Source organism: Falco cherrug, chromosome 2, assembly GCF_023634085.1.
Source record: "Falco cherrug isolate bFalChe1 chromosome 2, bFalChe1.pri, whole genome shotgun sequence".
Taxonomy (NCBI): Eukaryota; Metazoa; Chordata; class Aves; order Falconiformes; family Falconidae; genus Falco; species Falco cherrug.
The window spans coordinates 20,500,464-20,526,065 of record NC_073698.1 but is presented as its reverse complement, the minus strand read 5'-3'; the positions used below and the strand labels follow the sequence as shown (position 1 = coordinate 20,526,065).

General features: G+C 38.6%; 1 protein-coding gene across 1 annotated transcript in view; it reads left to right on the top strand.

Annotated features, from left to right (window-relative positions):
* MICU2 (mitochondrial calcium uptake 2) overlaps positions 1-25,602 on the top strand; it is a 151,477-nt gene that overhangs the window by 91,802 nt on the left and 34,073 nt on the right. The window contains exons 3-5 of the mRNA XM_055701485.1: positions 20,253-20,284; positions 20,418-20,493; positions 25,073-25,120. Of these exons, the coding sequence (XP_055557460.1) occupies positions 20,253-20,284; positions 20,418-20,493; positions 25,073-25,120 (156 nt within the window). The remainder of the gene's footprint in view (positions 1-20,252; positions 20,285-20,417; positions 20,494-25,072; positions 25,121-25,602) is intronic.

The following is a 25,602-nucleotide window of genomic DNA, read 5'->3' as shown; positions in this document are numbered from 1 at the left end:
GCCATGTAATCTGGTGTTAAAACAATGTTACCACAGGGCTGTGTGGCAAACAATTGCAAAACCAGCCAAGTTTTCCCAGTAATCTGTGGGATGTGCGTGTAAACCATCATATCTGATGCAGTGATAGTTTAGTGAAAAAGTGTTTTGTTACTCTTCTTATCGTGATGTAGAAACTTCTCAATGTCTTGTAATACCTAATAAGAATAATATGAACTTGCTGTGTTGCATCAGAAATTCTAACCTTTTTAAGGTAACAGGTATAAGAAGGATAAAGCTCAGCTGATTTACATTTGAATTTACAGTGCAGGATTGTTTTTAAAAAGACCCTTCCAGCTTCACGTAAAACTTGCGTTTTAAACAGTTGTGTATATTTAGACTCATATCCCAGATTATACAGCCAATACTGTGTTAGAACTTATCCACGGAAATTTCATGTCTGGTGTGCTGCTGTTGTAGAACATGTAAGAAAATCCATATTAAATTTTGAAAAGGACTACAGATATAAGAAAATGAAGATTTTGCAGTATGTTAAATCTGGACTGTGTTTATGTTCATTTTTTCGGAGAAGATTATTCTATTTCAGAAGTACGTTCCTCTTGCAAGCCGAAGACAAGCATTCAAGTTAGCTTGTCTTATAAAAACAGATTTTCCTGTGTTCTATAGCACCAGGGTGCCAGAGGCAGTATTTCCACGGCAGAGTCCGATCTGTCAGTGAATATTATTGTGTTCTAAGTTTCCTGGGAGAAGTCGGTCGAGTTTGTTAAACTCTCTGTGAAAACATGGTTGGTGCAAGGTGGTGGTATGTTTGCAGGTAGGATGCAATGTATGGCTTCGTGTTGTTACAGCACCAGCATGGTCTTGATGGTGAATGAACCTGAGGGAGGGTTATGGCGCAAGGCTGCAACAGCTGGAAAACTGAGTTCCCCATTGCCCTTAGTGGAGATCAGTGTTGGTGCAGTTGGTGGCGTTCAGACAGCCAAGAGGGACCAGCCAGTAGCTGGGCATTTCAGAACGAGCTGGGTCCATATTTTTGTTTCTGGATCTTGAGTATTTGCCTCTAGTGGGAGTTCAGATGCCTATACTTCAGTGTCTTCATTTGTCATTTGGACCTGAATTTCATACGTGATAACTAATCAGACCAATATGAGCTGTGCATGAGTGTCAGATCTAAAACCTAGGATTCAGAGTCAAAGACTAGGATTTAAGCTTCAGTAAATGGTAAAGCTCCATATGGGAAGCGAGGACTGAAATGTTATATGGGGAGCCATTGGCACAACTGGGAACTGAATTCAGTCCTCCTGGATTTCTAATGTGTTTTCTCTCTATCTCTGCATTTAGTGTTTTTTAGGACTGATATGGTGGTGTTGCTCAAATCCTCCAAACGCAGTAGAGAGCTCTGCTGAAAGATGACCCCTTTCCCAGTGCTAGGTGGAAGGTAAAGTGAAGCAAAGACAAAGAAGCAACATGATGATTTAAGGTCATTGTATGAATCTCTTCTGAGTTTTAGAAAAATGAAACAAAATCAACCATTTCTAGCCAAACTTCTTAGTCATTATTGTTTACTCATTTCTTAAAGTAGGTTATGAATGAAGGAAAGTAATGCTCCTGTTGAAGGATCTGCACACATAAGCAAAGATAAGCAGACTGCTGAAAATAGCTGCTTCTATAATCAACCCATACTGTGAATTTTTCATCTTCAGCTATCCTTCATCACCCAAACAGCATTCAGAAATCCTACCACAATCCTAAGAAAATCTTTAAAGTAACATATTGTATACATGTGGCCTTTTCCTTTCCCTTAAGTGTCCAAATACAACACTAAAATTGGTGTTCTGGATAAAATATTAAATCATTTTGCATAAAATGTTGTACCTTAACCAATTGTTGGTAAATAGGTAATCTAAATAAGATAGATTGGCATGTGCCCTCTCTTGAATTTACCAGCTTTATTACTGCAGAGGAGAAGAATACAGCCAAGAACCAGCTCTTAGTAATTGAGTCAATCTTCCAACCTTGTCTGGTCCATCAGAGACTTTTTCTATCTTTTTCTACTTTTCTCCTCAGCAATAGTGTGTTAACGCTTATAACTCAGTTACATAGGCTGTCTAATGCAACACCAATGATCTGCATGGGATTAGTTTATCTAAAAATTAATTTGAAGGGAAATATTTCTGTATCTAGAAACAGTCGAAATACTGCAGAAATTCCTGTAATCTTGATAATGCGTATTTACATCTGGACATAAGCTTTGTTGTGAAACCAAAGACTAATGCATTTTCATAGCAGTTGCATCAAGGCTCTGTGTAACAGAATCACAGATGGGATTGTGGAGGGGCAATGGAGTCTTCCGTCCCACAGCAATCAAATCTGGTTTGTTGGCCAGGTTGCTTTTTTGGTGTATTAATCACTGGCCACCGCACTGACTTTGCTTGCTCTCATTTTTCAGAAAAACTTGTTAGGTTGAGAGTCCAAAAAATAGATGCAAGAGGTGCTGCTGTTAGAGCAGAGGGGTTAGGTGAGGAGGGGTGGCTTCTGACACTGTAGCCCCTGCAAGCTGCAGCAGTGAGGAAGCATGCATGGTCGGGTTGGGTAGCAGGAGGAGGCACAAGAGCGGTGGTGTTCAGAGGAAAAGGAATGATGGAGCAAAATCACTTAGGAAGCAGCATGATTTAGCATATCATTGCACAGGGAGAAGGTGTCCTTTTTTTCCCCCCTGTTCCATTTCCAGGCCTGGAACCACATTACAAGACAGTGCTGGAGGTACCTGGAATACATACCTTGTAAGGTCAAATAGGATATATTTTTGACCCTTAAAATTATACTCACGGTATTAATTACATTTGTGTTTTTGTGGTTATGTCTGCATGAGATGACAGTAAAATTGCAATAAGCTCATGGCTTTGTTAATTCTTATTTTTCCCTTTGTGGCATTGCTGACTAGCTGGAGAATGACACTGAATCAAAGTTCCTGTCTTGATTGACTGCAGTGCTTACAGATTAGGTAAAAACTTTGGCAAGATGTTATGTTTTGAAAATACATTTCTAGCTATTCAGTTTTCTGAAAAACAATTGTTAATGAGAACATATATTGCAACTCCTCAATGAATGAAAGCAATTTTTTTAAATGCAGCACAGAAATAATGCCAATAATGAAACTGGTCAGGCTTCAGCAGAGTAGTGAGCAAGAGGCAAGTGGTCCTAATACACATCTTGAAGGATTTAGTTACTTAAAGTGTGAAAGTTATTGGTTATTTAATGGCATCTGAATGGAAAACAGATTCCTTGAAATGAATGAAAATATATTGTGGGCATACAGAATACTTGTAGTACAAGTAATGGAAAGATCTGGTTATTAATAACAGGAGTCTGCTTGTTGTATAAACATTGGCTGCCTGAATTTCAGAAGTCTTGCAACAGTTTCTGCTTTAGTCAAGTATTCCAGTTTTGTGACATGCTGCTGTGATATTTAAAATACTTAACAGAGAAGTCACATCTTTTTATACATACGAACAAATTTCAAGAACTCATACAATCATTCTTCATCTCTGAATATTTTTCCTATTTGTAAAGACTCTTTATTTTTGTAGAACACTACACACAGTTTCAACTACATTTACAACATACTGTCAGCATACCACAGAAAATATCTCTGGGATTTTTCCTTGCATGGTTCTGAATGCTTTTTGACAGATTACTTCAGTATTTATTTTTTTTTTAATAAATTCAGTGGAACTTAATGCATTCTGAAACATCCTGCTTAACTGACAATTAAGACTTAACAGATGTAGTGTGAAAATCAGACTCACTGAATTATTTTCACTCTTAAATGTATTTTAATTTCTTGCAACATACATCCTTAACATAGACAGGTATTGATTTGTACCTAAGAAGTACAATCTTTTTTTAAAATGCCTTGGGTTGCATTCAGATATTTAAAACTGATGGGGATCTGGTGGACCCGTGGTGGATGATAGCAGGTGCCAGGAGTGCAGGTCAGGCTCCTGCCAAAATCTAGCATGCATTCTAACCTCACATTTTCAGTTGTTTGTAACTCTTTCAGTGCTGATGGTTCTGTGCTTTTCTTTGCCAGCACTGCATTTTTATTGTATTAGATTTATCCTTTTTTGAGTAATCCTGATACAGTCTGATTTCTTTTTTTTCCTCTGGACATTCTCGTAAGAGTTATGTTACATGATGGGGTTTTTTTTAAATTATCTAAGGTAGAAGCATTGCGTATCAATCACTTTCCTTCTAGGCAGTAGCAGCAGGCAAGGTGTGCAGCCTGCTTTGGTAGATGAGAGGAGCTGTCCTTACTTGCCAAACGGCTGGGGTCTCCAGGGAGACCTTTGAGAAGTTCCACTGCTCCCTGTGTGGAAAACACTGGCATCGATTTCCTAAGGGAGAAACTACTCTGGTTATGTTCTCTCTTTTTACTCCCCAGCCCTGCACCTGCAGTGGGTTATAGCACAGATTGCGCTCAGTAGCCTTTCTCATCTGCTGTGAAACAAAAGCAAATACAAAGCTCAAAGACTTTTTTCCATGTGTAAAACACACAGGTTTCTCTTGTTAGAGCCACCTGCTTGCATGGCAGTGCCCTCTCTTGGGTTTACCAGCTTGATTACTGCAGAGGAGAAGAATACAGCCAAGAACCAATTCTTAGTAATTGAATCAATCTTCCAGCCTTGTCCAGTCCATCAGAGAGGTCTGGTCCTCACACCAGCATCCATAATGGTGGCAAGGACCTGGTCATTCTGCTGCCTACATCTTTAGTTAAATATCTTTCTTCTCAGACCTGGAAATGGCTTGTTCACCTGAAAGCGTAAGGATTTTTCAGCAATAGCTAACTAAAGATACCACATTTTTCAACAAATCCTGCCTTGGTTCTTCCCAGATGAAAGGTAGGTAGCACCACTATGAGGTCCAAACACATCCTAATTGGCAGTTCTTGGCTTTTCTGCTTAGCTTATCAGTATATGGAAAATGCCAGTATCCTGGGACGTTGTTCACCAAGAGCTGTGATTCTTCTTGGCTTAATTAAAAAATGGGCTCCTTGTATGGAATTTGAATATAAAATATGGCCGAGCCAGCTGCCATTTGACTTTGTTCAGACTACTTCCGTTTTTTTTCAGAAGAGCTGATGTTTGAAGTCTTCAGAATGATACAGCTCATTTTTCAGGTGCTAGCCTTCTTTTCAAACCTTGAATGCATGTCCTTTGTGCTCCTACCTCTGATACAACTGGGACAGTGAGTCTTGCTGCTGCATTGGTGTTGGTAAGCACTTAGTAGGTCATGTATCCCACTAGAGAAGCTGCCAGTTCCAGAAAACAGATGACTTTTGTCTTTTTTCGTTGCTTTCCAAATGTCTTTTGGTTTTGGTTTTCCTGGGAGAGTGAGATGTGTTTGTTCTTAACAGTGGACTGGATCCAAACAGTTGTGAGCCTGACAGAGCAGATTCTTATAATAGAGAATACTAAAAGTAGTCATTTTGTCTCATGTGCATGGTTGTCTGCTTTTCCATTGGGACTGTATTTATTTACTGTGCCTGACAACTTCTGAACAGTCACCCACACCCTGATGTAGCAGTTATTTCTTCTCCATGGACTTCTTGGTGACAGAGAATGTGAGAGCTCCACTATCACTTTCTTGGGAGAAAATGAAATCTAATGTTAAAAAATTTCATCTGCTTCTCAGGCTTTGTTCGAACTGGCAAAAGAGAGCAACTATTTAGCAGAAAAGAGCAATGTTGTTTGTGATGTGTATGATGGTAAAGACAGTCACTGCTGCTGAAAAAGTGAGAGAGGCTTTAAAATCAGTATAGTCAATTATTTAAGAGTACAGTGGGCAACATAAATTACTTTACCCTTTCACTAAAAGAAAGCGTCTGTTGTTTGCTTTTCATTCGTGCCGACTTCGAGAATTATAAAAAGCCTACTTAAAATTTGATTCACATTTCAATTCAATTTCTTTCCTCTGCAGCTAAAACAAATGCTAATTTCAGGAGGACAGTCCCTATTCTTTATGTCCAGTAAAGAGGAAAAAGGCTATCTGCTTAGTTGTACCATTGTAAGAACACTTGTATTTATTATCACAGCTCACCTAAGTTAATGTGTAATATCTTGTAAAGTATTTTTTAAGGGTTTGTATCCTCTATTAGGTGGTACTTAATGGCTTAGCGCTTGTTTTTAGCATTTAATGGCTAAGTGTGTCAATTTATCATATATATTCTAAAAGTCAGCACCTATTTTAGCAGTTTAAACACTTAAAAATATTTACATTTTTCATACTCAATTTAAAACCATTTGTTACCGCTGCCTATATTGGAAAATGGTGACACAGCATCTGCTCTTGCTGCTTGAAAACTCTTCCGATACCCATCCTGAAATTTTACACTGTCTTTTTAAAGCCACTCACTGTTGTGCCAACATTTCCCATTACCTAAAATAGTTTTTTAAAAATTTTGAATCTTAACTCTGTGATGCATTATAGATAATTAAATTGTCACTGAGCACTGGTCTTGTTAGGCAAAGCAACCCCAAGTTTATTTTTATCTCCTCTGGCTGTGAGGCCATCCATTCCACTGCTTCCTATAGGTAGGTTAATTCCATGCTTTTCTGAATTTGATTTTTTTTTTGTAAAGCTAGCTTCATTCCCTGGCTAACAGCACAATCCACTGGCAATCACTACAGCCTTAGGGATGGAACAAGGATTGAAGTCAGGAACTTCTTAAATTAATACTGTTGCTGAAACACCTAAATTGTCAAATTGCAGCTTCAATCAAGGAGGAAAAGGGTAAAAAGCAATGCTCACTAGAGCAAAACACTTAGACTCATTTAGCCTGTGCTTCACTTTACAATCACTAATTGCAGAACAGCTTCCAGTGCCATGGGTGTTTTGGTCTTCATTTGTATCTCCATGTGTCTGCCAGGCTGAAGGTAGTACCGTACAGCAAATTCTTTTCTGCATTCTTAGGTGAAGAAATTTTTAACATAATCATGGAATTGTAATTAAGACAGAGAAAAGAGAGATCTGGTAAAGAACGTTCTTTTAGAAGGTTATGTACAGTCAAGGGCTTGATGACCTCAGGTAATACAACTTTGCACAGGAACAGGAGAAATTGTTCATTTATTCAGTCTGAGATTGCTCTTAGAGGAGCAATTAGTTTTATTAGAGAAGCTGAGTATGGCAGAAAGGAGACAATGAAAGGATAATTAGAGGCAGTGGACACAAAAGCCCAGTATACTGAAGACTGCTACAAGTTAAATGAGATATTAGTGAGAATTTTGATGTAAAGTGTATTTGTGGATTTAGGTTTGCCTCCTCCATTACCTTCACCGAATAAATATTTCTGTTCTGTTTTGACAGACCTAATACAATGTTCCCTCTGGTGCTTAATAGCATCAGAATTCTTTAGAAAATCTGAATATAAAATTAAAGCCAGGGTAAAGCCAAATATCTTTCTGAGGTTTGTTTCATCAGATGATTTGAATTCAGGGGAGAAGGGTTTTTCTCTGAGGAAATATTGGCAATTCTAGAAAAGAATAACTTCATTTTTTAAAGAGACTATTGATCCTCTTTGTCTAGAGTTCTTTTTTTTTTTCCTGCCAGATTTTTTTTCTTTAGCGTGTGAGGAATTTGAAGTCACAGGGTCAAGAGATGGTTTATCTTTGCTTCTCTTATTCAGTCTACAAAGTTCACCCCTCAGAACATAGGAAGTTTTCTAGTTGGTTCATGAGACTTCATTTTCTACTAGCAGGGAAGGCTGATGGACATCATGTCAGTAATTTATTATTAAACTTACTACTAGCAGCATTAATTTTTTTCTAAGTTGCAAATTAACCAAACCATTTTGGCCACTACAATAAGGCACAATTAACATCTGGTTTTAAGCTCTTCTATGATTTTTCATTACTTTAGTTCTTTCCATTCTTTAGGGGAGTTCTCAGACTTTTCATGATCCTGGTCCTCTTCCCATTATTACCTTACCTTCTGAGTAAAGGCAATGTTTCAAATTAGTTTTATGTAACGATCTTTTTTCTGGTATTCTGAGAAACTAGCCAAAACTAGATCTCTCCATTAATATTTTTGTGTGGCAAAAATAGAATAAACTTTTCTTAGCATAAAATACAGGAGCATTGTGTTATCACTTGCATACCCTTGGAGCCCCTGCTGTAGGAAAACTTCCCAAACATCTGTTAATTGCTATGTGACAGATGTTAAAGATGTACAAACAAGTCAGACTCAGCAGGGGCTGTTGCTGGTTTGCTCAGAGTTTCTGTATGTGCTAATAACAGAATGAGCTAATCTTAGAAACAGAAAGAAACTCCTGGCTAATTTAAAGTTAAAAGCAAGAATGACATGGACCATCAACTGAAGGAAAGCAAGTCAGTCAATGAAAGGAACTCCAATTAAACATGAGAACGAAGACAGAAAGAAAAGCTAGAGACTGCAATAATGCCTGAACCTACAGAAGTAGTGAAGTAGGGCTGTGCGGGATCAGTAAATGCCCAGAGCAGTGGACAGAGTCTTCTGCAGGAAGATTCCCAAACATGGTCATTAGAATGTCCTTATGTTCTTATGGTGGCAGTTGGGAAAAGTAATATCGTCATGGGGGTTGTCTGCACTAAAACAGTCTTCCTAAAATTTTTGAGTAAGGTTGCACATCAGAGCCTGATAAAGGGAAGCAGCTCCTTCTGGAAATTCTGACTTGACAGGATCAGCTTAATTCAGCTCTGAATAGCACTTCCCTTTATCACTAGTCATCTTTGTAATCTCCAGGAATCTAAACCAGCTGAAGTTAAGTGCTACAGTACTGCACCTACGCCAAAAGTCTCTTCCCCTAAAATAACATTATTATTCTTTTTTTCCCTTATGCTGATTCACTAGTCACTAATGGGAATTACTTGCAATTATTATGATTCTGCTGAAGAAGAAAGTGATGCATTAGGTTCTGCTGGAATAGATATCTGATAATTCAGTTCATGCTTTTAATTAAACTAATTGCAAAATGGATGTGTTTCTTTGGTGAGTGTTTATTCACCCTTTTCTTTCAATGGATGATGTCAGGAGAGTTTGGGAGGATGAGGACCAGATGGTTAATAGCACCAATTGCAAAAATACAAGTATCTTGAGTAAAACCATAGAATATTAGCAAGTGGATCCAAAACAACTTCTGTACTTTCTTTTGTTAAGATTTGTTAAATATTTTGGAAGTTCCACTTACCCACATTCAACACAGGTGGTAGTTAATTTACTGAAGCATTTCCACATTTCTAGTAAAGAGGGTGTTTTCATCTCTTTTTTTCCTCTTACACAAATGTCTTTGTTGTTTCTTTAAGAAAAGTCTGCTGCAAAGCAGAGGAGGATAGGAGCTAGAGCTGCAACTAGCCCAGGTCACCCCATACAGTAACTGAACACCATCTAGTGGGTGTTCACTTAATCCTTTCATTCCTAAGCAGAATTTATAAATTAACTATTCCGTAAACTCAGGAACAATGCCCTCAGACGTCTAGTCACTGTAAATTGCACGTTCGTGAATGGGGCTTATGTTCTGGAAGATAAGCGTAATAAGGTTCTGAATTTTTTTTGGCATTTACCGTGCTCTGGACAGCAAGACAAAATGTCCCAGCCTTTAAGCTTAAACACAGAGCTCTCATTAATGAAACTGCCAACACAGAATTGTTTCCTTTCAATAAAATGCCCAAGTTCACTGTTAAGTCCAGTACTTGGTGCTCTCATGTCTTAACAAATAAGGCAAAAGTGTTGTCTCTCCCTTCATAGGTCGTCAGTGAGAATTGGAACCAGGATACAGTCTTCAGCTGCATGAGAACTTTGATGCCTTTGGTATAAGCAAGGGGGGAAAATCCTAAAACTCTGAATTAAACCTATCAGCTATTGCTTGTATTTTGTGTTAGTGTAGGTTACAAACGCACCTAAACTCGTATTTTCCTTTTGTGAAGTTGTTCAGGTGACTGTATTAAATTAGGGACATCATAGCCCTTCTAAAAAAAATGTCTGCAGGCATATTCAAAACCCAACTGGGCATGGTCTTGGGCAACCTGCCTTGGCTGACCCTGCTTTGAGCTTTCTCCAGTTGTCACCATGAGAAGATAAGGACATTCCAACTACCATGATGAGCTCCAGAGCTTCCAACTTCCGCTGTTCTGTAAATAAGGCGATTTCCCTTTACCACAGGGGAGCTCCACTTCATGGGTCTTCCCACAAGCTTCTCTGAAACCCCCAAGATCATCTTTTGCAACCACCAAAAAGGTGCTGTTTGCGCTATATTCCTATAGTTGTTACCACTGGGAAGGAAATAAAAACAGTAAGATGTTGGAAGATACGGGTTGAGTCTGTGGAGGATGTAGGGCAGCCCTAAAGAAGTCATATTCTAGACATCTGATGGAAGGACAAGGCATTAGGAGACTGGAACAGGAGCAGTAATTACCACCATCATTAGAATAGTGCAGCAATAGAAATCAGGCATCCTGCTGATGAGATTTCCAGATTTCACAATAGCAGTGCAGAGAGACATCAGCCATCTCGCTCTTTTGTTATTTTTTCTTCTTCCAAAGGTTTGACTAGGGGTTGCTGGGATGTGATGAACGCAAGTTTCCCGAACTGATATTTCTAGTAAAATTCCATTGTACTTTTCCAGTCAGCTCTCACCTCTTCAAACATTTTTTGCAGTATTTCTAAGAACTTTTATTATTTAAATGTTGCTGTAGTGGAAGTAAATTAATCTTTAAAAGAAAAATACTGTTTTAACAAAAAAGAAAGCATTAATGATGGTGTAAATAATTTTGATATGTGATAGGGTGAAACAGGAAAAAAGTGAGCTACTATATAAACTGGATCTAAATAGCTTTTTATATTTACAGGACTCTTGAGTACCCACTCAATTTATGTGAAATGTCAGTGCTCCCAGTTACTTTACCCACTGCAGTAATTTAAATTGGCTTGATGCACTAATATGTCAGCTATTTACTGCTTGGATACAAGTGCTATAAATGCCCTACATCTGAGCAGAATTATGGTAACAGCACTGCATTTTTCATACTGATACCATGAATAACTTCAATTTTTTCACTATTTCCAGCTTTACTTTTTAAATTATATGAAGTTATTAGTTTTTATTTTTTCCAGTTCCACTAGGAATAAGCAATATCAGCAGTACCCTGATTTTTGTACTTGGATGAGTAAGTTTTAAGAAAAAAGTAAACTATTTCATAAACAAAGCAGTTGAATTAATGTCACTGCTGTCTTTTGAGATGCAATCACAGAATCGTTTAGGTCAGAGAAGACCTTTAAGATTATCGGATCCAACCATTAACCCAGCACTGCCAAGTCCACCGCTAAACCATGTCACTAAGCACCACATCTCTATGTCTTTAAATACCTCCAGGGATGGTGACTCAGCAGCTTCCCTGGGCAGCCTGTTCCAATGCTTGACAACCCTTTCAGTGAAGAGATTTCTCCTAATATCCAATCTAAACCTCCCCTAGCACAACTCGAGGCCATTTCCCAAACTACAGTTCAATATTAATACTATCTATCAAATGTGTGAACATGTATTTGCGTGCATGTAAACTGATGAGATAATGCATGAGCAGAAATCTGTGGGAGCAATAGGACAAAGCAGGTGACCCACATGATCGTTTCTGGCCTCGTTATCGGTAATGCTTGCATGTTGGTGTGTTTGTTACATATCAAAATGCAATAAATAAACCATACGGTTTATTTCTTCCGATTTCAATTGTTATACTTCATATAATTTGACACAGTTTGATGTCAGTTTGATGCAGTTCCTGCTTAGAGGATAAATTGCATCAAAGCAAGAAGGTGAAAAAGATAGTCCTCTCCGACACATGTCCTCTTTTCCTTATTCCAGGGTTAGTAAGGTAGCTTTGTGCTGGTGATAAATCCCCACACAAAGAGTGAGTTCTTCACTTGGAACCTCAGTTATGTTTGCCATCAAATGAATCCAATCTGTAGTAATTAACAGTCTTTAATATTTCTGTGCTTAGTCTTTAACTGTATTATATTTTTTTTGCCTTTTGTAAGATGCATGTGAAAAGTAACAATTTGTCATAGGGATGATCTTCAGATATGTGGAAGAATACAATTATAAAGGAAGTCACTGAGTGAGACGACAGGGGTAGTTGCTACAGTGGTGATGGTGGCTTTATATTGAGCACATAAGGTTAAATCAAGTGAGGTAAGAATCAATTTCTGATGCTGCTAAGGTGTTGACTTTTTCTTCATTTTGATTGTGGGATGATTAACTGCACACATTTTCGTTCTGAATCCAAAATAATCTCTGCTTACAATGAAGATGCAATTTGCTCAAGTTCTGTATGCAGTTAGATCTTTAAGTGTGTCATTTCATTTTTGTTGTTCTTATCCTACTTTATTTGTTCTTCTAGTTTTTGGTATACTTATCACCTCTAGCCATAAAGTAGATTACAGAGCCCTTAGGCCAGGGATGACTTATAACACTGTGTAGTAGGGGAGCAGAATTAAACCTCTAATGTTACAAGGCTATCATAATAGTTTGTCTTCATCTGTTGTTAGTACCTTACCCTAGCATATGCTCCAACACTATAGCTTTTAAAAAACTAGTCTTTGTTAGAGATGGGAGATGACAACATAAAGCAAGCAATGCTACAGAAATCCTCTCTTTTTCATTTCACGGCAGGGTCAAAGTTCATTAATTAAATCTTATTGAAGGCTTAGTCTGGCTTATGCTGTTCTCTTTGCTAGATGAGACTGACTACCATCTCAAGCCTAATACTAGGAATTTTTCTGGAGTTGAGGCTCTGCCTGCTCTTTGTGGAAGGTTCATGGTTTTGTGCAGATTCAGGAAACGCCATCCATCCCAATAGACAAAACTACGTAATATTCTCTGCAGGTTGACAGGAATCATTCTCTACCCTTCTGGTCTCAGAAACATGTATTTATGGGTACAGCTCCTTCCAGGTAATCTTAATTGTCCTTTATAATACTTCATTGCTCCAGTTATGCAGCCACTGTGCCTCTTGAACTGCAGTACACTTTGCCCTTGTATCTGATTAAGTTCTCAATAAAACATGCCCTTAGCACTTCTAACATCAGACTGATACATAGGAGGTTGGAAAAAAACAGATTACAGATGTAACACAAATTATAAAAAACTACAAATACAAAAAGCAGTTGTGATGTGAGTTACCAGGTTGCGTGCAGAAGGATTAATTTATTCAGTTTAGACATACAAAATCTGAATGTCAGGTCAGAGTGAGTGATTGTAGCATGTCTTTAAAGTTAGCAGAAGGAAATAGGTGAGTCCAAGGCCTGTATTAGACACCTATCTCAACCTGGAGTAAATTGCTCTTTTCCTGTGTCTGTTTCTCTCCCTTGACTGTAAAGGGAGCCTGGGGTCATTAGTCAGGGTGAGGGCTATAGACAGAGAATAGTATCTTTTATTAGACTAGCTGCTGTAAATTAGAAAAATTAGGCAAGCTTTTGGGCTTATGAGCTCCTCTTCAGATCTGAAATAGGAGCAGCAGATTTCAAAGTTAATTATAAACCCTTTTCTACGTATGTGTTTACACCATCATAGTTACAGCAAAGCACCGTAGAGATCACTCAGATTTAGGCATATAATTTTTAGACATCTAAACTAAGCCAGAGGAACCAAGCATGAGGTGGTTATTTGGGAGTCTGAGGACTTGCATTTTACACGAGACATTTTTCCTCTGGATACTCCCTCCAGTCCTGAGCTCAGAACCAACCCAGAGGGCTGGCAGCCTCTCCTGCTGGGGAGATGCTCATCCATGACTGTGCTTTCTGCTTGGCCTCTTGCTGCTTGTGTGTTACATGTGAACTCTTAGCTTGTATCACATGCTCCTTTGGCAGCCAAGGGCTGCCGTAACACGCCTGTTAGACTTTTCTGTTGCTCAGGAATAACTTTCTGTATGCTATATATCATTGCAGTGCAAGACTTGTGCTAAGCTTGGAAGTTTGAACCTATTCTCAGTTTTTCCTATCTGCAGTTTGGATATGTTACTAGAGCAGATCTGGGAGCAAGTAATTTTCCTTGGATAATACCCAAGGAAAAGTTGTTCTGCTGCTCTCCCTGCCTTCCCCACAGACTCCTGCTGCAGTCCCAGTGAGAACTGAGCTGCTTGTGTGCTCTGTAGTGAGCACCCTGTCTGCTTTTGCCCTGGTGCCTTCAGTTATTTCGGAACTCCTGGCGCTGCTGGTGACTCAGTACCACAGTCTTTTTAACAAGTTTTGAAAACTGGCTTATCTTAATTTTTCAGTCTGTTTCAGTTTCCTAAAAGACTGTGTCATCCTTTGATGTTTTCTCCCTGCATCAGCATCCCACCCTTTTAACCCGGGGCTGCCTTACTCACAGAGAAACCTTCTGGTATTGACTGGCTCTGACGCAACTGCTCTTCTGAAATGGAGATTTGCCAGCGCTGGCCTTGGCCCAGCACTGTATATTTCTTGTTTCCTCAAAGGAACAATTGCTCTAAATAAAGAAGGACAGATGCAAAGCTTGTTTTGTAAAGCATATCAGAAGCTCCTATTACTGCAAATTGCCCTTTCCACTGGGCATACTTGGATTTCAATTCAGGTGGTTCAATTCACTAATTCATGTGATTGAAATGACTTTTATCAATTATCTTTCAATGGAGCAGTGCACTAAATCAGGAAAAGCTTTCTAGCTGAAGTGGATTCTTAATTCATTTAAATGGCATGCTCGTTTATTATTCAGATACGGTTTGCTAGGAGCTATCATAGCAATCTGACCACCTGTTTTGTCATGCTTTCAAAAAAACCTTAATTTTTTTTGCTGTCCTTGATTTATCTCCAATATCACCAATATTTCAAAAGAACGCCTTAAGGAACTAATTACTGGTTTGAATTTTTGCCCTTTACATTATTGGTTTTGTTAGGAGTAAGTACTTTATAAATGCATAGAAGACCTTTAAAGAGCTGAGAATGTAAATAAGGGGGGTAAACAAAGGACACCACATTGAGATAAGGTACTTGTCCAGTATCATTAAAAATACCAGAGAGAGCTGGGAGTGAAATACAAGCTGTTGAATTTAAATGATCTTCTATTTTAGGCTAATTTAAACAAAAATTTTAACGGGTCCTCCCCAAGGAAATCAGCATACACTATTCTTATCTAACCCAGCTCACCGGGGTGCAGGGGCAGGATTCTCAGAGTTCAGCTTGTGTGAAAGTTGGCAGCCGGCTAAAACAGAGGAATACAAATTCTTGTTCACATGGCAGGAAGGCTGCAGGGTGGGCTCTGCTGTAAAGGCCACAGCAGGAGCTGCACACAGTGGATTTGGTTTTTAAAACACCCTGATCCTCAGATTACGACTGTGCTGAAATCCCATCTGCTTAAAAGGTTCATCTCACTCATCATTTTGCAGAGTCAGATTTTGTTTGAATTGTGACATACTTAATGCTGTTCTCGTCTTAATTTTTCATGAAGAAACAAATGGTTTCCTGGTACCCCAGTATGACTTTGAACTTGCCAAGCTTCAGCAAAGATAGCAGTGATTGCCATCTAAAATTTAAAAACTAGGAGGATGGTTTGGGGTTTTTTTTTTAATTGTTTGGGTTTTTTTTTTAATTGTTTATCACTGTGTCTGAAATTGAGCTAGAAAGAGATCGTGTTCAAACCATCTGAGTGACTTTGCTGATAGAAAGGACAGGAGTTTGTTGTCATCCTAAGAAAAGATACCTGTTTTATACTCTTCTCTTTTGAAGTTAAGGCTGTGGAGAAAGATTGATTCAAAAAATAATTTTAATTTCCATATTACAAAAATAGAGCAATCTTGCGGACATGTAAAATTACGTTTTCTTGCAGTTAGTAGTAGCTTCTCTACTTTTGCTTTTGCATTTGATTATTGTTGTTATAATGGTTGGTCTTAGTGATTTTGTTCATTCTTTGGCTCTAAACATCTTTTGTCAGATCTAAGCCTTTCCTTAGCTGTACAGGTGTAAATAGGTGTTACTGAATGCAAGTGAGTACTTGTTCAATTCAGCCTTTTCCTAATGTTAATCCTAACATTGATGTCAGGTCCATTCTACATCCTAGTGTAAAAAAAAATGATAGATGATGGCAACACTTCTATTGTAAGAAATGTACATGACAAAATACCGAGGTTTGCCGGGGGCGAATTTAGACAGATGTAGCTGCTCTGGCAGTGTTTTCTTAATTACAGTTGTCAGCTAACTTCCTTGGCTAACAGCACAGAATTTGTGTGCATGTAGGTAAGACTCAGTATTCATTCATCTTAAAAAGCTAAAATGGCTTTTTGTCCGTGAAAGGTGTGTCTGTACCTCATTGTTGTTTCATGGATCCACTATAGATGGTGAAAATTAGACACTACCATCTGTAAAGTATGTAGACACCCTTGAAAATACTCACTGTCCTTTAAGCCAGAATTCCATCACAATCTTGGCAGGTTGGGGGGGGGGGGGGGGGGGGAGTAGTTGTTCTTCTCATTCACTGAAGTTCAAAACAATAAAAATTCCAAGGATTTTTTTAGATACCAAAGTAAAACTGTTACTACTGCAAACATTATGTCACTAATTTACCTATTAGTAAGAATCTATCAAGGTAAAAGAACAAAACTATAGAAAAGTGCACTATACAGATCTTTTAGTTATTAGATTAAATAGTTCCTAATAATTATAACCATTGCCTGTATTCCTCAGAGAAAGACTTAGATCCTCATATATTTGTAGTCATGTGTCAGGAGCGACAGCACCAATATTTAATCGATAGAAAGGAAGAGGTGCTCTTTTTTCAGTGTACAAACCAGCTAAGAAGACTGTTCATACCTTTGCAATGCATTTTCTACAAAGAGGAGTTAACCTTCTTTTCCTAATTATTGTAGACAAGATCTTAAAGACACCTGGTTCCTCAGAGGGCTGCACATTTGATACAGTAGTGTGTGACATTAACAGAACTTTCCTTGTTGGTGTTTAAAGGGATCTCATTGTTAGGAAGTGGAGAAATGGAGAGAATAAGCACCAAGAGTTAAATTAGTATTCAAGGAATATTTTGAGTTCTACAATGAAAGTAGCTAATGTTTCCAAATGAAAACTGAGCTTTGAGTCTTCGGATGATTTTATATGGTGACAGTACCTACAGAATATAACTGGATTTAATTCTTAGAAAATATCCAAGTAATCACTGGAGGAAAGTCATCCTACAGTTTGAATTATTATTATAAGATTGCATTCTAATACTATACACAAACAGCAATCTGAAAAATAACACTAGTGTCCCAAATGTCAGATTTTTTTCAAGCAAATTTCTGGCCTACTGGCACACATGCTTACTGACATCTGTATGCCATTTTCACTTAACGAGGTTATTAAATCTTCTGATTTTGAAGCTCATTTGAGAAAAGCACCATTAAAAGGCTCCACATTTATCACCGCTGTATTTACTAAGAAAAGTAGAAATGTCTTTGTTTATCTTTCAATCTGTCCCTTTCCCCCTGCCTTTTTTGCTTTTATTGTAGCTACTGCCCCCTGTGCAGTCAGATGTGGCAGGAGCCACCTCTCACCCACCTCATTCTGCCCCTCACCGTGTCCTGGGGTGATGTGACTGTCGTCTTCTGCCACTCAGCAAAGGCTTCCTCTCCTCCACTAGTCCTTTCACCAGTGCCAAGGTTCCCATATTCAAGGGTAGCATGAGCACCTCTGTATCATTATTGTTACTGCCTTTTCATCTCTGAAAGAGGTCAAATCAGCATGTCAACATTTGAAATGTCCTCAGGAGGGTGACCACAGTTCAGTGCAAGAGAGCAGATGTTGATGGCAGCCACAGCCATTTCTATGAGCTCTAGGCAGTTGAGGTTGTAACTGCTGGCTGGTGGAAAGAGTCCATACGTCTACAAGAGATTCTCTTTCCTTATCTTAATTTTTATCAAGGTAGGGTAATTCTCACTAGGGATGTGTTTCCTAAAACTGGGTAGCTGAAGTGTTTCGGGGTTACTGTGCTGAATACAACACAAAGAAGAGAGACATAGACTTAACCAAATGTAGAGCTTCACAAGCTTGGCCAACTAGTGTCTCAACCGTAGCTCCCAGTGCTTTTCAGCTCGCAGAGTTCTGCTTGTCTCCCTTCATCAAGCTCCTGGTTGCAGTATGTTTCTGCAGTAGCAGCTGTCATCCCCGAGGTGATGCTCTTGGGGCCACCAGGAGAGTGGAATGAGTGGAGCTGCTGTTAACCAGATAAGGGTGTATGACTGCCTTCAGTATAGACAAGTGCAAAGAGCATTTACAGTGAAAAACATTGCAGGGTGGGTTTCCCTTTTTTTCTTTCAGATACTGTTTTTCACAGAGCTACAGCCTGACTCATGCCCTCCTATAAGGCTGCTTGCTATGCAAGTCTCCCAGAGCCAAAAGAGCTGCTGTAGTTTAATTCCACATTGAAGCACGCTGTACAGAGGCCGCAACATTTCAGAGCTGAGATCTAATCCCTTGATTTGCTAAGTAGGCATTTATTAAAATGCTGTGCAGCAGCAAACAGTGTTAGACTGGTGTTCAGGACTCAGCCTTACTAGATGTAGTGATTTTTGCTTGTTCTCCCAGCCTTTTACTAGTCTTGACTTCTTTTATCTCAAATGAGGCAGATTTCATACATCCTGTGAGCTAGAAGATATCTATCTATGTAGCTTTATATATGTGTGTCTACATGGGTGTAAATATATGTACACACTGCACAGAAACGCATTCATCCACAGTAACAGGTGGTGTTGGCAACACCTGTTGCTTGGGTCACTCAACACTCCAGTATTAAAACCCTAATTTTAGTTGCTTATAACTTTTGTCAAACTTAAACATTTGGGTTGAAATGTTATGTGCCAGGTGTCTGCCTTAGGCTGATTTGGGGAGAGGCAGGGTGGGGAGAGGAATTTATCAGCAAAACTGTTTCTGCCCTTTCAGGGAGCAGAGGCCAGGGCGCTGGTTTGCCTGTGCTGAGAAATGACATATTGCTGGTTGAGATGTTCCAGTAGCATCCCTCGTCTGAAGCTAAAAGTTGCCAGTGGAGACCCCCTGCAGCTGAGCATGTCTTATGCCAGCTTTATGGAAATCCACTATTTTCCAGAGAGTGCACCTCTGTCTGACTAAATTACAGGCCTGTGGCAATGCTTGGCAGAACTTTGTTGATGGCTGTCTCCATCATGTCCGTTTCCAAACAGTGGTGCTGCACTAGTGATCGTTTGGATGCAAGATGCCCGTGAAACAGCAAAGTAAGCCTCAGAGTCTGAGCATGGAGCAAAGCCAGCTGCTGTGCACAGGGGCACCAGTCCTCAGAGCAAATGCAAGCAGCTTGGCTTGAGCTTACACAGTGTGAATAAATAGGAGGGGATAGCTGGCTGGAATCCAGAGGAACTGGTGATGAAGGAAGGGAGCAGTGAGCTAAGAGTGGTAAGAGTGAAGGACACAGGGTTTTAAGAACTGTGTGAGGAACAATGCTGAGGAGACAGACCAGTGTGATAAGGCAGATAGACTGAGAAGGGATGGAGCACAGCTCTGGCCAGTCCGTGATGGCAGGATGTCTGTGGTCCCTGCCTAACCAGCTGAAACATTTCACTGACAATACATCGCAGCTCCTCAAACAGGTGTTTTACACAGGAATACAAGCTGTACAGCTGCCACTGGCTCCCCTATTTGAGTGTATGGACTTGAACCTACTAATAAACACTTAGGATTTTGCATGGTTTCATCTGATGCTCTTTCAGGAGCAGAGTTGTTCAATTTACTTCTGCTTAATGGAAACATCAACATTTTCGTTCTTTTTTCTCTTTTTAAATATTTCTTAGCTTTTGCATACTCAGCCTGCACTTGGAAGCATTGTTATGTGTGCATGCAACTCCCTTCGTAAATACTACAGTTGTTTCTTACTGTATAATCTTGCTTTGGAATCTGTACTACATTTGTAGCTTACAGTATGCAAAATCACACTAGGAAGTCAGTCATAGATACCAAAGCGGGCTGTGGTTTCATCTAGGTTGTAAGAACATTTGAACAGACGGCTGTTATTATTTTAAAATGTTGTCCTTTCTTGATGGTTGTGGGAATTAGAAACAAACTGCCTATTACAAAATACTCTGTTTCATATTACTTAGCGTTTTCCCATTAAAATCTGAAGAAATGCCACAGAACCTGATCAAAGTTTAAAGTCAGTTTGTTATTGAATGATGATGATTTTTTTATTATTATTATTATAGGTAAAGCCTCAGCCAAGAAACTGACAAAAAAGGTAAGCAAAATGTTCCTTTCCTTCTTCAAAAGAACTTGCATTCTTTCTGTTACTCAACTGAATAGACTTCTCTTCCAAAACAGGCTTTATATTTTATTATTTTAATTGTATTTTATTGTTTGTGTCTTTAAAGGAGGTAGATGCTGCACTGCTATGTGTTGCCAAAACTAAACCAGGACCGACCTTTTTTAGGGAGCTTGGTGATAAAGGTAATGAGTGCTTTTGATACTGAAAAATACATCTTGTTTTGTATCTCATTATATGGTATGAATCTGAATGTTTTTTTAAAGAAGTTTCCATGGATTTGACTTCATCCCTATCTAGCCCAGTATATGCCTCCTTGGCAAATCTCTCAGTTATGCAAGAGAGAGTAAAGAGGCAGAGCTGGGAATTGAAAGCCTTCTGAGGTGCAGGAGACATGAAAGAAATTGGAAAGCCTACTACTTGTAGAAAAGAAAGGATCTAAAGGCATGACTTCAGCACAAAATGGATTTTTAAGACTTGTTGTTAATAAGCTGCTGCTGTTTCACTGTATAGCTTAAATGCATGGAATCTAAAAATAAAATTTGTATCTAGTTATGTAAAGTAGCATCCCTGATTCCAAGAGCAGTTTATCTTACTTCTCCTTCTTCAGGAGCTCAGCGGCCCTTCGCCACACCAATGTGCTTTGGTTTCTTCTCACCCAGCATTTCTACCTTATATTGGGCTACATAAAGAAAAAACTCGTGGTGAGAGCTGGGATATTGTTTGTATAAGAATAGGGAAATGAACACTAAGTAAACACCTCATTAGAATAAATTAACTGAAGGGAGAAAAAAACAAGAAGATCAAGGAAGCCAAATAGATGAGTAATTAACCCTTTCACCAGTAACAAAGACTGAAACCACAAACTAATGAGAAAGGCCCACAGCTTCTGTTCAAAAACTTTCTGTATCGTAGACTACAGCCTGAATCCCATATCCTGTGGGTGTTTCTGGAAAATAAAGGTGCCTTTGCACTGCCACGGCATGAGCCATGCTCTCTCCATGCGCAGCAGATCCCTGTCAATGGCGGGCAGCTTGTGCCAAGAGGGCAGCCTGCGATCTCAGCTGGTGGCGTTTTGGCTGCCCTTGGGCCTCATGGCCTCTTCTGCCTCCGGTTCACTTCTTGTGTCCTTTTGCAGATGTGGATGGGTCTTCAGCTGGATGCTTTATTGTCAGTCCACTCCTGCAAGACCCAGCATACCCCAAAAGCCCTGAAACATCTCAACAAGTTGAACAATTTTTTCCTGTCCTAGGGAAGGCTGGATTTTTTATTGAGTAGTCATTCCCTGCCTTTTCAAATTACTAATCATGTGATTTCCCAGGATTGGGTTTAAAGGATTCTCAGTCTGTAATTCTTGGATATTCTTTCTCTATCCTTGCTTTTTTAGAGCCTTTCTTTTTCTAGTGGCTGACACTGCAAATCCCTGAAGCACTCTGCCTGAGAAAACAAGGAATCCACCAAAGAAAGAGAAAACACAGCAAATCAGCACAGCCTCCTCTTACTGCACCTCTCCCAGCAGATTGCTTGGCAGAAAGTGGGCTTGGTGATAACGCTGGCACCTTTTGCATTCTGGACAAGGCATTGATCTTGCCTTGTTTAGGACTGTGGGTTTGTGTACTCTGTCCTTCAAAGGTCAGCTAGGAGTTTGAGACGATGCAGGAACGTTCAGTGCAGTCATCCATATGTCTCCACAACACATGGAGTTTTTACAGTTTTTGGTCGTGATGCCTCTCTAGTGACTTTGATGCTTTTGCTTTAAGATGCGTTATTACTACATTTTTTTCAGTGTAAATATTTATGTATTAAATACATTACAAGCAGCAGAATAATGAATCTACAGCTGTTCCACTGTTTAGCTGAGATTATTTTAACTACCTTCAAATTGTTACTTAAATACCAAGTAGAGGGAAAACTGTCATCAGTCCAGTTTGTAAAATGTAGCGCTAGCGAATTCTGCCTTCTAGCGGGCAGTTTTAAAACTCATGTCATACTTTGTGGGTATAGTTATGATTTATTCAGCAATAAATATTGCACTGTCAGCATTTGCTATGAAGTTGAGGGTAGAGATTTCCAGAGAGGGATAGGGAAGGTTCATATAGTGTTAGAAAATGACAGTATTTTGCCAATGCTAACTGCAAATACTTGGCTACAAGTATGCTGAGTCATTCAACAGAATGTAAAGCTTTTGTCTTTTAAATTTTACTTGGACATGGATATAATTTTCTGTGGGTTTGTTGTTTTTATTTTTACATTTGTTGCATTGAATCTTTTAAGTAATGTTGTCCACAAGTTTAAAAAATCTTATCTCAAATTATTTTAGTATAATCGCTCTGCTAGGAAATGCCAGACAGCCTGTGGATTTGCTTTAAGGCACTGAGATGGATTTTAAAGAACAATCAAGAAGGTTTTTTACGTATTTTTACTATATTTAGCTTTTTACCTATTTCACTATACTGACTTCTCAGTCAGCTTGTGGGAAGATGATGAAAACAGTCTGTGTCTCGCCACTGCCCTTTCTTGCAAGGTTCTTAGCCAACCTCTGCAGTTTAAGTGAATAGCACTATCTTGCTTTTCCCTTTAGCCAACAAGCAAGGCATTGTCTTTAAAGTGGTCTTTTCTTTACATCTTACATCTCCATATACATTTTGCAGATACTTTCTGCAAAATTTTATAAGATATGTTTCCTGTCTACCCATATAGCTAAAACTCTCCAGGTACTCAGCATTTTCTGTCTCAGTTATTACAACTTTGTTTTTTCTCTGACTTTACCAAGCATAATCTGCCATGTTAATATCCTTACAAATGCATTGATAAATATGTTTTTCTTGCATATCTCCTGTGTATGTATCATCTCTTCTTTTATATGCCAACGCTGTGCTGTCCTTGTTCTGTTTTATTTAGTGTAAACTGCTTGTTTTCACTTTCCAGGTCTTCCTTATACCCCTGTGCAGCACATCTCAAGACAGCCAGGAGGCAGACTCCCACTTCTCCTTGGCCAGTGATGCTGGCCTTCACCTCTTGCTGGTTCAATGTTCAGGCAGAGATCTTTGTGCTGATACCATTGCAGTCCATGACTGCGAGGTGTTTTCTATATAGACTTGAAAATTACCTGCTCGTCTTCCCTTATATTCTTCCTTTAAAAAGTCATTTGCTGTGTCATGCACAAAACAAGATTAGGGAGTAGGAATCTTGATCACTGCCCATCACACTGTTTGCTTGATTTCTTTTCCTCCCGTTTGTTTATATCCATTTTTTTAATCTTGTCTTCTACTTGGGCATATAAGCTAAAATAAATGGGGTAGGAGTTCTTTCTCTGTTTGGTTTCGAATTTGGAAAAATCCTGGATACTTTTGTCTGGGAACACGATTCCAAGTTTTACAGCAATGCAAATAATATTTTACATTCTTGCAATGGAAGTAACCCCAAAACTTGTAGCAAAACTAAATCTTTGAGATTAAAATATTTTTTATTTCCATGGTGTATAGTATGACTGTAGGACTGTGCTGATTTACACGTGGTGCACGCTGGATAATAGGGTGAATAGCCCTATTTTGATGGGGAATAAAGCTGAGATATGGACCCAGAGTGAGCGAGCAACAGGATCAGCATTAGATCAGTCTTTAGCTAAGACTTGTTCTCCTATTTTCAGACTCTTGTATGCAGCAATTTAATATTTCTAAACTCTGGTACTTACAACTTAGTGTTAAGTCACTGTCGGAGGTCAAACACAAATGCTGTTGGCTCTGCATAGTAATTTATTAGAAGTTAATTGTTTATTACCGAAGCTTAAGTGGATTCCTTATCTATCAATTAACTAAATATAAATTATAAAAAATAGTTTATCTTTGCACAGATAGGCATGTTTGAGCTTCATTATTTTAAGCAGCTTCAGCATTATACAATGTTTAGCTCACAAGTTATAAGTAGCTCAGTTATTTTGAAAAGTGATCTATAAAAAAGCCCTTCACTTTTTTTTTTTCTCCAAACATTATTGCAGGGCAGATGGTTCAGATTCTGTTGTTTAACCACTCTCGTTATGCACACTCTATCTTTAGCTTGTACACTCTATTTTGACGCTATCACATCTTTGTGTTTGTTCAGGCTTTTCACTTAAGGCAGTATTTCAAAGGAAAACACTGGAATTTTCCTTCAAAAGGGGGGAAAATACTTTCACCTTGTAGAAAGGACATGTTCCTATTTAAAAAAAAAAAATTAAAAAATAAAAAAGAAGCCTCCTCTTGGCGCAGGGCCCAGCAGTACTATCAGCACAATCTAGCAGCTTGACAGCTTTGCGCGTTACCATGTTCCCCTTGAGAATTAGAGGGAAGCTATTCCCCGCCTTCCCGAGGCTGCCAAAGGGTGGAGGACTTTGATCCTTCAGGGTAACGTTAGAGGAGTTCTCCTCCCAGGTACTAAATGTGACAAAGCACATTTAATTTATTTGCCTTTTATATAAACATTGAATGTTTTCAGTGAGAATCCAAAGATTTAGTGTAGGCCCTTTATTTAATACCAAATAAACCTTACTTTCTTGATTAGACGTAAACATTGATGAGTCTCTGGATAGGGAATTTTACCTTCAGACCACTAAAAACAGAAGTAAAAATTTTATTAAATAATAACATGGCTTACTTTAATAACCTATTTAATACAATGTTAAACTACATTTTTTTTATATTTATAAGATTTGATCTTTCAAGTCTTGCTATTAAGTATTTTTAATTTTTTTTTTTTGCAAGTCATTCTTTAACTCTTTTATTTCAGGATTGATATCTTATGCAGAGTACCTATTTTTGCTGACAATCCTTACAAGTAAGTATTATATATTTAAAATATATATGTGTAAATACTCAGTTACTAACAGCTTTCCAGGAACAACTTCTGGTGTGTTTTAGCTTCTAAATTTCTACATTATACTAAAATGTAAAGAACTATTATTATATATAGAGTGATAAGGCATTAATATAAAGTGGATTTAACTGATTGCACCTTACTTCCACGGTGTCATCATTGGTCCATAGTAGTACTTAAAAAATCATGATAATCCCTGCACCATGAGATCAGAAAAGTCTTTCAAGAGACTTAGAGAGAGGGGAGACAGTTACAGGACCACATAAAAAGGGGAAAATGAACAGTGGGGGAAGGTAAATAATTTGTTTTCTGGATAGTAGTTTTAGTCATTTTGGACAATGAGACATTAACATTATAGCTCATGCAGTGGTGTAAAAAGCTGTTGTGTCAGAAAGGTTGTAGCCTATTATTCATGTGTTCAAATACAGAATAGATGATATAAA